At 44.8% G+C, this 15577-nt stretch overlaps 1 protein-coding gene across 1 annotated transcript; it reads left to right on the top strand.

The window, feature by feature from the left end:
* Positions 1–7169, top strand: SPIC (Spi-C transcription factor). The gene is made up of 5 exons (XM_033162378.1): positions 1–317; positions 2329–2422; positions 4213–4319; positions 5108–5216; positions 6060–7169. The coding sequence occupies exons 1-5, from the start codon at positions 315–317 to the stop codon at positions 6512–6514; spliced, it is 768 nt and encodes a 255-aa protein (XP_033018269.1). The 5' UTR covers positions 1–314; the 3' UTR covers positions 6515–7169.
* Positions 7170–15577: the final 8408 nt, after the last annotated feature.

The raw sequence follows: 15577 nt of genomic DNA on the forward strand, positions 1-15577 counted from the left end.
TGTAGCTTGTTAAGAGTACTGGAAATTGTTAGGAGACACCTAGCACTCTCACAGAACTACAATTCCCAGACCTCTCTGGGAAGAGGAACTGATCATTAAAGCAGTTTAAGTCTGTGCTGTAAATAAATGGGAGAAAGTGCATGAGTAAATACTAAACTAAATTGGTAATAGGAGTGGAATCTGCCATCAATTATGGAAGAGAAATTACACCTCAATGTCATTTTTGGATTTTGAACAGTAACTCCAGCTCTAAATAAAGCTGTTTTGCTTTCACACAGGCTTGAAGATCTGATATTTGCTTTTTTAAAACAGAAATGGTAAGTTTGCAAGCCATTGGTTTCTTTCTTTGAGAAAAGCTTTCCAATTTTTCCAAGGAATTCTTTATGAAGTCACTTTAATGGCTATCAATGCTTAGTCATTCTTCAGCTGGAGAAATGTCAGATGCAGAGCAGCATACGCTTACGAAAATTACCAAAATGTAGTGAAGATATAAACTTTGTCTGCCATTCTGTAGTTTAATAGGCAGTCGGCTGGCTTCATGATTTTTCTCTTATTATGATTTTTGCCAGCGCCTGCTCTTGTGATTCACTGCCCCCGAAGGAGGTAGGGGCAGGGGCGTCTCGGGGGGGGCGGTAGGGGGGGTACGCCCCGGGTAACAGGGGAGGGTGGGGGTGACAAGCGGCGAGTGGGGGTGACAAGCAGCAGCCCCTCCCGCCACTCCCACGTGCCGCCACTCCCTCCGTCACCCCGGGAGCAGCAGTGCACGGCCGAGCGAGCACCCTGTCCCTGCAGCGCTGCTGCTCGCGGGGTGACCGGAGGTGTGTGGGGAGTGGCAGGAGGGGCCGCCGCTTGTCACCCCCACGCGCCGCTGCTCGCTCCGACGCCCCGGGAGCAGCAGCGCACGGTGTGTGCGGTGCTGCTGCTCCCGGCGCGACGGAACGAACGGCGGCACGTGGGGGTGACAAGCGGCGGACCCTCCCACCACTCCCACGCGCCGCCGTTCCCTCCGTCACCCCGGGAGCAGCAGCGCACAGCCCTACGACGGAGTGTGCTTGCGCGACATTTCGCGCAGGCGCACTCCGTCATCGGACCGCCGCTTCCGCGGCTTCCTTTTGAGCCGCAGAGGGAAAAGGCGGGTGGTGGGGCTACCGTGCGCGATCGGCGGGGAGCCGCCAATAGCGCTCAGCAGCCCTACGAGCCGCCTTTTCACTCTGCGGCTTAAAAGGGGGCTGCAGAAGCAGCAGCGGCCCGGCGATCATGACGTCACGACGCCCTGCCCCGGGGGCATGTTTTTTCGCGTTCCTTCCTCCGCCACTGGGCAGGGGAGAGATGGGCTGGCAGAGTTAAGGGGGGGGGGCTGCAGGAATCAAGAGAAGCATTGGCTGGATTCATGGTTTTCCCCACATTGTGAGTTTTGCATAGCACACATAGACGCATCATGATTTGCGATATATTACCAGGTCAAAAATTATGAAAGCACTATCACGATACGGACTTCAAGCCGGTTTTGTATGATACCAATATATCACCCAGCCCTAATCAAATCTTCTCTCAGAAACTCATCACAGTTAATTGCAACGGTTGCATGCCTCTAGATCAAGGGTTCAGCAAACTTTTTCAGCAGGGGGCCGGTCCACTGTCCCTCAGACCTTGTGGTGCCCCGCTAGACGAAAATAATTCGTTCTACAAGTGTCTTCGTAGAGCGAATTTTTCGTCTAGCGAAGCAGCAATGCAGCGTGGAGGTTTTCGCGCCAAAAAAATTTGTCTTGCGAGGCAGCCCCATTGACTTTTTCGTCTTGTGGGGCAGCCTTCCGCTAGTGAATGCCGTGCGTCTAGCGAGGCATTCGTCTAGCGGGGCACCACTGTATTTTGAAAAAAAAATATGAACGAATTCCTATGCCCCACAAATAACCCAGAGATGCATTTTAAATAAAAGCACACATTCTACTCATGTAAAAACACCAAGCAGGCCCCACAAATAACCCAGAGATGCATTTTAAATTAAAGGACACATTCTGCTCATGTAAAAACACGCTGATTCCCAGACCGTCCGTGGGCCGCATTTAGAAGGCGATTGGGCCGCATCCGGCCCCCGGGCCTTAGTTTGGGGACCCCTGCTCTAGATAGCTGTGCCTGGTGAACTGCAAATTATCCTGCCGACTGTTCTCCTAGTTTGGGCAGCAGGCCTTTGTCATCCTGTTAAATGCCCCCCTCCTCAAATTCAGAGCAAGTCTGGCAACTCCCAAATAGATATTTTGGAAATATATATAATGAAGTAGTATATACAAAGCTGCATCTTGCACATTTTCAGTTATATGTTTGTCACAGAGTTTTACAGACCAAGACTTGCTAGGACAAGCCCTTGAAGACGCCTTGGAGGTGTTACAGCAACATTCCCATGGCGACTGTAATTATACGCCAGGTAAAAAAGCAATACTAGTTATATTCCAGCTTTATTTTATTTTATTTGTTACATCTTTATCCTGCTCTTCCCCCCCCCCCCCAAAGGAGCCCAGAGTCCCGGGTTTTGATTATGTGTAAGTTCCAATTATTTATGAATGTCAGAATATACATGAAAAAGATGCACTGTCTGTTTCCCCACCTGTCCCCCAAATCTGATGTGTTCAACATAAAAAACTTATGGTAAATGGCTTTGACATTATGGGCAAAGAATCCAGCAAACAATTGCTGGTGTTTAATGTGTATTAAATCTAATTGTTTATAGTTTCATTCTCTCCCCCCCCCCCCAGCCATTCCTTGAAAGACCTTAATCTGCACAACAGCCCTGTGTGGTTTGTTTGGCTGGGGAATTATGGTTGGTGCAGCACCATCTTCTTTTCGGCTTTGTGGCTGAGTGAGAATCTGAACCTAGGCCTTCCTAGTCCAATACAGTAAGCCATACCCATCAACTGACCTGGAAAAACTGTTGACATCCCGTTTCCTCCCACGAGAGTATGGTGGCCATTTTGGGTGCCTCGCTCTTGCGTGACTTTGGGCCAAGATCTTAACCCAGAAAAACAAAAAAGATCAGGAACTGTGCCCCCCAAAAACGCTCTTTCTGGGTCCATGATCTTGCATGGGTCATGCAACTTGCATGGGATATTGGACTCGGAAAATGGTGTCCTGGATTTGGGCTGCGTTGTGTAAAATGAGACACATCTCAGATTGAGCTCTCTAATAGGGCCACTTCCGCATCAGCAGGAGGTGGATTTGCGGGCGTCACAACTCGATCACGCACGTAGGGGCTGAGCCCAGCCCCTGTGCAATTAGTAGATTATTCCCGTGCCTCCCACAGACTGACCAATCTGGTTGGACTGGGGGGGGGCGTGTCTTAGTCCCTTTAAACTAGCAACGGGCGGGAAGCTCGCCCTGTTCGTCCCACTTCCCCCAGCTGGTTAGGTTCACCTGCCCACCCACCCTTAGATTTAGCTTCGACCTTCCTATGGACTTCAGTTGGTCGCCTTGGTTGGCTGGGGGGCCTGGTAGGACTTTTTCCCAATTGGACTAGCCAAATGGGTTTTTTCATCTACTTTGTAGCAATCGTCACAACTCTTGGTTTGGCGGTTAGGCATTGGAAAATTTACATATGAAGTGGGGAGGGGAGGTAGCATCATCAACTGCCCCTCAATAGAAGGGTATTCCGTTAAAGGATTCCGGGGGCGTGGCCCTGTCCGGAGCCCGGGGAGCTGAGGGCCTAAGGCACGCCCCTAACGGTGATCACAGGGGGAATTCCGGGCGATGTTCATCACTGGGGTTCCTTACTGGTTGTTAACCCTTCACTGACTTCCAACACACGGGTTGGGGGTCGGATATAGCTGATAGGGTCCATTGCCTAAGCCAATACCGCTCAACATCCGTAACCAATAAAGTTGTGGCCTTTACACACATTATAATTCGCATAATGTGTCTGTGTCATTAATTCCTCGGGGGAGGGAAGGGACATTGCTATGCAAAGTAGAATTTTGGACAGCCCTATTCAGGCATTATCCTCCATGTGGAGATTTTTTTCTTTTATACTCTTAGTTTTAAACTGTTTGTATTCTCTTCTTAGCACTTTATTGCTTATAGTTGTGATTTAGCATTTAACTGTAAGCCTCCCAGCATATTGCTATTGGGCAACAAATAAATATTTTAAATGAATGAATGAATGCCCTGGAGCATTTACACTTCTTCTTTACCTCTTGCTGACATATTCTGTTTATTTTCCCCAAGAAGACTTTAAAAACTGTCTGACTTACCATCACCATTCTCTCCAAGCAAATCCAAGTTACCTATCAGATAAACCAATATATAGTTGGAGTGAAACACCGACTTTACTAGTAAGTAAAACTCAGTCTTTAAGGGCAGGGGTGGCGGCGGAGAAATGAAAAATGCATTCTATACTATTGCATTCTTGACATCAGAGATGGGAAGCCTGTTTCAGCCCGAGGGCCATATTTCCCTTCTGGGGGCCACATGCTTATAGTGAGTGGAGCCAGAGGTAACAAGCAATGCCTATGACCCCACCTTTGTTCAGTAGGCTATATTCCAGTCACACAAAACCAAAAGTTTCTACATGTACACAACCCACATCTCTCTATCCAGGCAAGCAAGAGGCATCATCAGAGTTCCAGGATGCTTTCCAGCTAAGTGAAAGCAGGAGGAGAGTGCAGAACAGGACCAGTGATGGGTGGGACCCAGGGAGGGTGTGTGGCTTTGAGAGTCTCAAGTCTCATCCCTGACTAGTTTCCCCTGCCCTGCTCCTACTATCCTCACTTTAGCATGAAAATCTGAGGTGGGGAAGACTTTGCATGTAGACCTCTACGTGTGTAGACTTTCCTAGAGCCTGGGGCCCTGCATGATCAGGGTTTCAGAGCTTTGGGAAGGTTGTGTGCATAGAAGTCTATGTGTTAAGTCCTCCCTGCCCCCTGGCTACGCCCATGACAGATAGCCACTGTGGGATCAGCCAAAGCCTTTCATCATCACAGGCAAGGCCAAAGGCATAACTCCACAGACCTTTGCTCCTTCTCTTGAAGAAGGCTTGGGTGACTGTGGAATTCTAGAGATTAGGTAAATAACTTCACTCCATTTCATGTCTCCTCACACTATTATTGTCCATTTCTTTAAGAATACAGAGGCCGGTTTTTATCTGGGTGCAGCTGAGTACCATACTCTGCAGACTGTTCCAGAAAATCCAGAGATGTGTGCCATACCTTTGCAGCAAAAAGGCAGGAAAGGTTTGTGAACATTCTGGCAATTACATGTGTGCATTGTTTTGATTCTAGATCAGGGTTCATCAACTTTTGGGGGCGAGTGGGCACATCTGACATTTGGACTAAGCACCATGGGCACCTGTCACAAAATGGCAGCTGTGGGAGCATGACTTAACACAAAATGGCTGCCATGGGAATGTGGCATAACATAAAATGGTTGCCGAAGAGGCATGGCATTGTGTCTGCCACATCTCAATGGGTATCTAAAATAGCAGAAAGAGAGGACCACAAAATTATATGGGCATGCCCCATCAATTTTATGGGTAGCAGATATACTGTTTGCACCTCTCCTCTGTTCAGAATGGAAGGAAAGGTAGGTGTCAAATCCTGACATCCAATGAGATGTGGGGTGAGGGTATTTTACAATTTGGCCATCGTGAGGAGAATTTAGACCACTCAATGGACCACTGTGAACAATTAGTTCTGCACTTCACTGACAAAATCACTTGGATCCATTCTGACTTGGATGCTATAGTTGATACAGATCTGGTGGATGTAATTGGCCTCTGGTGTTAATGGATACATTTCAGTTTGTATAGCCCAAGGATCCTAGATCCTTGTCCTTCCTGGCTCATCCAAAGGGCCAGCGGGGGACAGGCTATGTGGGTGAAGGGAGTGGTCAGTGCCTTCTTACAGCAAGGCATGGTCCCAGCATGCCTGAAGGAGCTCTATTGAAGAGCTCTGTTGAAAAAGCCTCCCTTGAATCCCACCATATTGGATAATTATCAGCCAGTCTCCAATATCCCATTTTGGGGCAAGGTATTGGAGCTGTTTAATTTTTTTATTTTATTTTTAACTTCTTGATAGGCAGGAAGAAGCTACGCCTGTTTGAATATCTTCACGAATCTCTCCATAATCCAGACCTGGCAAACTGCATCCAGTGGTTAGATAAGCCCAATGGTGTCTTCCAGTTTGTTTCCAAACACAAGGAGAAATTGGCAGAACTGTGGGGGGAACGCAAGGGAAACCGGAAGATCATGACCTACCAGAAAATGGCCAGAGCTCTGAGGAATTACGGAAGAACAGGAGAAATAATTAAAATCCGAAGGAAACTGACCTATCAGTTTGGTGCCATGGCTTTGCAAAGGCTTTCTCTGGCTTACTTTCCCGGGAAAGAGGGAGATTTTGATCTCTATCACCAAGGTGATCAAAAGTGCCAGTATGCAGACAGCTGGCTTTCTTATCATTATTACATGTATAACAAGGATCATGAACTACAGCAGCTTTATAGCAATACAAATCCATTTTGTTATGAATCTTAGAGAAACTTTGAAGGACAGCAACTCCTCTCCAGTGTACATTCCCCCAGACTCTTGAGATATCACATTATGCATCTGCACATTTTTTTTTCTTTTTTATGCTCCCTAAACTATTAACTCACTAGAAACCTGAAAACATATGCAAGCTTTCAGATTCACGTAAACCATTCTTCAGTCTTAGCTGGGATGGTCGTAGGAGATGTTTAAGGCTATACTCCACGTGTGTCTGGGAGTAAGTCCCACAGAAACTTAGCAAGGCTTACTTCTACACAGACATGCACAGAATTGTGCTGCAAAGCTCCTAAAAGAAGGAGAGAGGGGAGATCAATAACATAGGGAACAGACTATTGTAAGAACATCTAAATTTTAACAATATTGATTTAGAGGATCTATTTATTTCAACAGATCTTTCTTCCAATTAACTGCACCCTCTTAAGCATGTTTACTCCGAAGTAAAGTCCACTGAACTGTATCCCCAGTAAGTGTGTACAGGTCTGTTGCCTTAATGGTAGGGTTTAATGACATATTATAATCACAAACCCAAATGTTAAGATCTCAGAGCATCCTAATAATATAACACATCAAGAATTACTGTGGCTTGTGTGTCTACAATGGTTTGTGCATTTAATTTGTTTCTTACTGTATGTATCTCATTAAATATCAGGCATTATTATATGGGAGCTTTTTGTTATTAATATTCAGCAACAGCCAGCATGTACTACAATCCCCATAGGCACAAGTAAGTCATTAACTATGACAGTTCAAAAATCTTCAGAAATGTTGCTTTCATAAAAGTAAAAATAATTAGCCCCTCCAAATAATTATGGTTTATTTTACACATATTTACATCTAAAGCCTTCAACACAGAAATGCCCTATAATACTCTCTTGTCCACCTTTTGCACTTGAAATAAATAGATCCAAGGGCAGGGCTTTGATCCTTGCTGCAAATCCTTCCCCCCCCCCCTACTGAAATCCCTTTGCCCTGCTCCTGCAGAAACCTAAGACAGTGCCTCTGATCTAAAGGCTTGTTTAAATATTTTAGCGGTTGTCTAAACTCAGTCATCACAAGTTATGATCATTTAGAGGGACTTGAGGCTAGCAAATGATGATTGGCACCAAATTAGAAAGAGGATTTGCAAGTAAAGTAATATCACACTGTATATGGGCGAAATTACTGTGCGTTGCTATCAGATGACTCCCACAGTAACTTGTGGGAGATGTAGCAACCAGATTCATAACATAATACAGTCTGTCTCAAGAGGTTTAGGTTTTTTTAAGTCTCTAGGATTATGCCACATGAGAAGATAGCAAGCACAGTAATTGGAGAACAGGCAGTTCAACTCACACCAAACTTTCCTCAAGTTTGTTCTTCTTAGTGTACCCATGAAACCCATTTAAGGATGTATCTAACTTCCCATATCAGCGATCACTGAATTTAAACATAAGCAAGCATTATGAAAGTTTTCCCCACTCCATACTAAATCAACTGAAATCTATAATAGGTATCCCATACCTCTGCTTTGATTGCAGTACTGCAACAAAAGTTTTCACATGTAAGGTATAAATCAACTGTGCACATCTTTTGTGCAATTTACACCATTAAGCTGCTCAATGTACATTTTCCGTTTATTTATTGTATGATTATTCCACCCTTGCTCAAAGGTTCTTACGGGGTTCTTCTTTTTCTGTTGTCCTCACCACAACCTTGTAGAGTAGATTAGCATGCACAACAATGATTGGCACAAGGTTACCCATTGAGCTTCATGGCTGTGTGGGCATTTGAACCTGGGTGGTTCTTGGACTTGCCAATCAGAAGGTTGGCAGTTTGAATCCCTGTGATGGAGTGAGCTCCTATTGCTCTGTTCCAGCTCCTGCCAACCTAGGAGTTCAAAAGCACGCCAGTGCAAGTAGATAAATAGGTGACAGGAAGAAAAACAGCATTTCTATGCGCTCTGGTTTCCGTCATGGTGTTCCATTGCTCCAGAAGCAGTTTGGTCATGCTGGCCACATGACCTGGAAAGCTGCCTGTGGACAAACGCTGACTCCCTCAGCCTGAAAGTAGATGACTGCTGCAACCCCATAGTCGCCTTTGACTGAACTTAACCGTCCAGGGGTCCTTTACCTTTTTTTTTTTTTAACTCTCTGGACCAAGCCCAACCCTCTAACCAACACCAGAGCAGACAAGCCCTTCTTTGCATTGCTAGCAAGTCAGGCAAATAGCACTTTAAACTCTCCGTATAACCACTCCCACCCTCTTAAACACTCTTTTACAGCAACTAAGAGGAGTTTTGGACATAAGAGGTCAGTGACAGGAGCATGCAGCTTCTTTGTAACATGCAAAGGGGGAACCTGCTTCAGGAAGGATCTGCATCCACATCTGAACCTTGCACATATCCTTATAGGAATTTCCCTTTTGACGATGGAAAGAAATGCTGCCAAATAGAAGTCTGGGGGAGGGGAGAGGCATAGCTCTGTGATAGAGCACCACCTTCCCTGCTGCAGAAGGCCCCAGGTTCAATCCTGGCATCTCCTGGCTGGGAATAACCCCTACATGAACCCTTAAGGGACACTTCCTGTCAGTATAGACCAGGGCTGGGTACACACAATACTTTCAACACATATTCAAGACACATTTCCCCTCTCATTTCTGGACCCTGTAGTTTGTAAGTAAGAAGGCTGGTGGGCTTGTGACTCATTTGCCTTAATGGACATCATAGGTCATTGCGAGAACATGGTGCTGGCTGAGATGAGCCTTTGGCCTGATCCAATGGGGCTTTTCTTATGTTACTTCTTAGGCAAGAAGAGAGATATCAGCCTTGTCAGCAGGAGCCCTTATGCTGGATAGGTATGCTTTGATAGGAACAGGTTGTGTGTATGCTGGAGTAGCAATGATCATAGAATCATAGAATTAAAGAGTTGGAAGGAACTCTGAGGATTATCTAGTTCAACCCCCTGCAATTCTGGAATCTCAACACGTGGTCCTCCATCCAATTCGAAACCATACCGGACCCTGCTTAGCTTTGCAAATGTACTAGCCATTTTATTGCTGCACCATTGAGGATGTGAGGATACTACTTGTGTGGCTTTTGCTTCAGCATCTTGACCTTTAGGGCTGATGTTACAGTATATAACCAGCTATGGCGCTGTGGATTAAACCACAGAGCCTAGAGCTTGCCAATCAGAAGGTCGGTGGTTCAAATCCCCGTGACGGGGTGAGCTCCCGTTGCTCAGTCCCTGCTCCTGCCAACCATCAGTTCAAAAGCACGATAGATAAATAGGTACTGCTCCAGTGGGAAGGTAAACAGCATTTCCGTGTGCTGCTCTGGTTCGCCAGAAGCGGCTTAATCATGCTGGCCACATGACTCAGAAGCTGTATGCCGGCTCCCTCAGCCAATAAAGTGAGATGAGAGCCACAACCCCAGAGTCGTCCACGACTGGACCTAATGGTCAGGGGTCCCTTTACCTTTTTATGCCAACACAGTAGGCTGTGTGAACACCACCTTATATTATTGCTTTAATGTTGTCAGATGCCACATGGTGGTGCTATATGTCAACCTTGTTTTCAAGCTAAACTTGTTTCATTTGGCTCTATAAGGACCAAACTAGACTTGAAAACATGCTGGATTTTACAAAACGCAGATTGCAACAGCTTGGAGGCAACTGATAATTAACAGGGCCAGAGTATGCATGGACCACTTCCTCCTGTGCATCAATCCTGAAGAATTTCCTTCTGAAGCTGGTATTTACCTTGGAAGGTAATCCCCAATTGGTGGCAATGGGGGAGTTCCTTGCAATGCAACTACCCCCTTCGAAGAGAGAATTTTCTCAAGACCAGGGGTCAGCGAGGTTTACTTTGCCTGGGCCAGTTCACTCAAGCAGAGATCCCTCTGTGGGCCAGATTTTGTGCGCACATGAGTGCGTGTGGCTGCAATTTCTGGTGTCTGCACCTGTGCAGACGTGATTTCCGGTGTCTGAGCATGTGCAGACCCGATTTCCGGCACCGCAGAAGCGAGTCCCCGCACCACACTGTGCCAATTTAGCACAGCGCGTGGGGACTCGCCAAGCAGGCAGCTCGGTTCGAGGGCGGCTTGTGGGCCAGTTAAATGACCTCCATGGGCCGCTTGTGGCCCATGGGCCTTAGGTTGCTTACTCCGCTCAAGACCGTAGCAGGGAGAAGGAATGCCTGCCCTGATCTCCTTAATTATCACTTTCTGCTAGCTGATGTGATTTGCATTAACAACAACAACAACAACAACAACAAAAAGACACATTAAATGCAAGGCCCCCTTTAACATCTGGTTTGGCCCTGAATCTTGCTTCCCTGTCTTCCTCCTTATCTTTCAGCATTATTTCAACTACAGTACTGTACATCCGCACAGGGCTGTCAGCTTTTGAACCAGACCCCTCTGCAGCTTTTAACAGCAGTTTCACCTTCGGCAATTAACAGGTGGTAACATTTTTTAAGGAACAAAGAGTCTTGTGACACCTTAAAGAGTAACACATTTATTATGACTTAGGTGCCGTGCACTCATTATATTAAATGTTTAATATTGAAATGCCCTCCTTTCATGGATATTTTTAAAGCACTAGTTGGTGGATTCTGCATACCTCTTAAAAGAACTGATGAAGGTGAGGCCACACACCCTCCCTGCCCCACCAGTTGGCACCCCCTTATCCAGCTAGCTCGTTCCTGTATAGGTCCAAAGTCCACATTCTAAAAGGAAGACACTCCAATTTTATAGACTCATAAAGTTGAGCTAGCTAACACAGGATTTGGAAAGTCTTTGGTCCTCCAGATGCTGCTGCACTACAACTCCCATCAGCCCAAGCATGTGTGGCCAATGGTCAGAGTTGATGGGAATTGTAGTTAAACAACATCTGGAGGACTAAACCCACACCTGAGCTAATGAATCTGTATAATGGGAGGACTTCAGACAGATGAACAGATCCTGTACTTAGCGATATACCTTTGGCTGGAGATGGGTAATGGTTCACAGGCTGCACATTCACACCATGCATTCGAAGCATGGCAACCACAGTTCACCCCTCACAAAGCTACAATTTCTTGCACCTTTAACAAAACTGAAGCTCCCAGGATTCTTTGGGGGGAAGCCATGTATTTTAAATGTATGGTGTAGATGTGACTGAATCATCAGTCACATGACAACCTCCTTTGAGTTGTTACCTCCTAGATTTCATTGGGACTTTAGCATGCAGGGACGGTAGGTTTAGTTTTTCCTTTCCCAAATGGATTCCCACTGAAATTTTCCATACACGATGCAGTTAAGACTTTAAGGGGGAAAGCTCCCATTGGCACCAATGGGAGCTTTTCACTAACAGCAACTGTAGCATATGCTGGATGTGGTGCTTTTCCTTTAAATCACAACAGGAGAGGGGTGAATACGACCTCCCTTCATGTGCTGTGGTCTTAATAACACCCACCCACACGCCTATGCTTAATTATTATTTTTATTTAATCCACACTATTAACATATAGGCTGACTCTGAAGGAAGAAGAGGAAAGATGCCCATTTTCACTATGAACAACATGGGGCCAATATTTCTCATGAGAGGAAAGAGCTACCTTATTAAGAATGTGTGCATGGAACAACTTCTGTTAATACTGTGGATTAGAAGATGAACCTCAGTGCGACTGGACTGTATTAGCAAGATGCCATCGGCACGCAGACAGAGTGTAAATTGGTGGGTGGAAAAACAGATCCCTTTGGACATTCCAAAGTCACATAATACAAGCCAAGGGCCGAAAACCAATGGAGAAGTAAGAGAAAAAGCAGCTGGCCACAAGTCCCAGAAGGATTGCTGGGAAGAAAAGAATCCCTGGAAACCAGTAGAATTGTTACTTTATTAATCACCAACCCCTCAGTTTTTGATGTTCCGTGGTGAGTGTGGACCAATAGGTAGCAAAAATGGAACCACACACACAGGCATTGGCAGGCATGGGAAAACCCCACAATTTGCTGAAGTGGAACAAATCTTTAGAGGGGGAAAACTGAAGTGGGAGAAGACATAATTCCTACCGTAATCCCTATGATGACTAGGGATGTAAGAAGGTACTGTTTTCCATTGTGCCGTGTATTCCTCACATACAACACCGTTTCTGTCCTGCTGCAATTCATCTTCCACCAAAGACTACACTATTTGTCTTGCTGTCTGCTGTGTTGAAACTATGTAATTTGTGTAACTAATTACCTTGTCATGATGTTGTTCCACCCTGTTCATTTCAATGCAAAGGAAACACCACACAAATGGGTGTGTGTGTAATCAATTATGTATTGTGTGCAGACTGAAAGCAGCAACAATTTCAGCTCCCTTTCCCACTTTTGTTGGAATTCTGTGGCATCCCTAATGGGAACTGAGCATGTTGAATTGCCACAGGATACTGATGAGGGCAGGCAGGATAAAAGGGGAATGGATTGGAGTGGCTCGAAACCTGAACAGAAACACACACTGCATTGCAACAATTTGTTGCAGGTCCCACTGAATATTCTTTTCAAAGGAATTACAAGGTCTTCATAGCATAAATCCCTGAACACAATTTAATGGACTATCCTGGAAAATCAACTTAGCATTGTAATAATCCAAACTATACAGGTATGTGTTTCTTCACCATCCATTAGCAATCTTGAAACTATGAGACTTCCAATATCCCTAAAGTTGGCTACCATATAATTGTTATATATTGTGAGGATTTGATATTTGACTTCAAGTCCTTAATTCCGCTTCTATAATACACTACTAATCATTATCATTAAGAAAATGTATTTCAGTTCATTTTGTGACCTATTAAATCCTGGGATTGTCGCTTAGAATGATTAGGCTTTATAACAGCTGAGGTCTGGGTCGTATAATGATACAAAACTTATGAGTAGGGCTGCCACATACCTGCTGTCTGTCTGTTGTGCCCTCCAGATCTTGTTGGGACCCCAAAATGTCTCACTGCTTCAAGATTGGAGTGCACTGGGCAAAGTTACTAAATGCATTCTAGAATATTCCCTCTACCAGTGGTAGTAGGGTTGGTGGCAGGGAGACCAGCAGTAGATGGAGACAGAACCATTGATAGGCAGACAACCAATGACTCCTTGATTGGCTGTAAGGAAGGGATATATAGGTCACCATAATCAGTTCAACACATTATCACTGTATGCATGAATGTAGCTGATTTCCATTATTCCTGTTGGGGTGTTGGAAACGTGAATATTAGCTGAACTTACCGGTACACAGTAAGAGAGTGCCTATAGGGCTAATTTACCTCAGTGGCCTGCAAATGATGCACAGAGGCACACAGAGTCCCATAGGTACTAACTAGCACCTTGTAGGTATGAATGCTATGCCAAATCTGGAATGTATGATCAAGTATTTAGTTCAGGAGGAATAAAAACAAATAATCTCCACTAGTTCCATGCATTCATTATTGCACAGTGGTTTATTTTCAAAGATTTTGCTCTATACATTGACGTTTGCTCAGTTTCTAAGGTGTTTTCTTCAAACCCTGAACAGTAATTCACCTCATGGCTGTCCTGAAGACTGGTGAGAAAAGCAACACCTAATTAATCAGTGGCAGATGCTGTTATTACGGGAAGTCGGCAAACACCCAACAGTTAAGGTAAACTGTAGTGTAACATTAAGCTTAGCTGACAAATTTCCAAGTCTTCTGATGGTAGGAGCTGAGGAGTGAAGCTACATCAGAGGTAATGTGAAACACTTCTATATGCCTATGACAGAAGGGAATGCTGCTTGATTCAGAACTGGAATGAGATGCATTCTAGAATATTCCCTCTCTCCTCTCCCACTCACAAAACTTCCAGTCCAACCAGAAACAAATCATGACTGCTTTGGCTCTGGTGGCAATGGCATCGAAAAAGCTGTTGTTCTCCACCATCATTGTCTGCCGAATGTCACTGCAGAGCTTTTCTGAGTGGTCTGTGGTCTTTTAAAATATGACACAGTAGGAAATAGCATTTGTATCTGTCACAATTTGGACTCCATATTTAATGCCAATCAGTGGAGGTGTCAGTGATATTGTCTAGTTTTTGTTTGTTGGGTGATTTTCAGTTCTTAGGACCTGAGGATGTGGAAAAGGTGTTTGTAGAAGCCCAACTATCCACATGTATGCTTGGACCCTTGCCCCTCCACCCCCACCCCCTGGCTGATTGCATCTAGCAAGGAAAGGATAGCTTGGTTGGTCCAGGAAGAGGGAAATACCTCATTAAAAGATGCTATGGTCCTATGCTCCTTAAAGGAGGTGGTAGTGTGATCACTCCAGAAAAAAAACTTCATTGGATCCAGAAGATCTTAACAAATATAGGCTGGGAACTAATAGGCCTTTCCTGGAAAAGGTACACAATACTTCTGCTACTGCATTGAAAGAGGCTGGGCATTATAGGTATTATAAGCCACCAATACTGGATCCTGGTTCTAATTAAGTGTTGACATTTATCTTTAAAGCCTTTCACAGTTTGAGTTCTTGAAGCATTGCCCCTTCTCACATGTGCCTACCTATCTACGTCTTGAAGCCATTCTCCGAGTGCCCCTTGAGCAGAAGGTGACCAGATGTGAAGAGGCAATGGCCTCATGGCTGTGAAATGCAGTCCCTTCACCTGGCACCTACACTGATGGATTTCTGGCACAAGGAAAATATCTTTTCTATTTACCCAGACCTTTAAACGTATGCAGTAGTTTACCACAACTTTCCCTTTGTTAAGTTGTATTCTTTTGCTTAGTGTTTTTAACTTACTTAATCTGTGGTGACTCTCCTGTTTTTTAGTCTTTCTGATGCTATAGTTGTGTTTTTGCTTGCATTTTATTGTATCTTTATTGTAATTGTGTTTATTTTAACTCATTCTTATCTTTGTAAGCCTATCCAGAAAAACTCCATTAAAGGCTGATCTATAAATAGTAGCTTATGCATGAATGCAAAAATAAATACACAAGTCATACTGGCCTTTCAGCTTCTCGTCCACAGAGATAAATGTTTTTGTCACACAGCATTGTCCCAGGCAGGCCACAGTTATTTGGCTTGTAGCTAGAGAGAACTTTTTATAAA

This window comes from Lacerta agilis, chromosome 10 (assembly GCF_009819535.1).
Source record: "Lacerta agilis isolate rLacAgi1 chromosome 10, rLacAgi1.pri, whole genome shotgun sequence".
NCBI lineage: Eukaryota > Metazoa > Chordata > Lepidosauria > Squamata > Lacertidae > Lacerta > Lacerta agilis.

Coding starts and splice junctions, on each gene's coding strand:
- SPIC (XM_033162378.1), top strand. Junction 2,423..4,212: donor CGACTGTAATTATACGCCAG/GTAAAAAAGCAA, acceptor ATTTTCCCCAAG/AAGACTTTAAAAACTGTCTG. Junction 5,217..6,059: donor GCAGCAAAAAGGCAGGAAAG/GTTTGTGAACAT, acceptor ACTTCTTGATAG/GCAGGAAGAAGCTACGCCTG.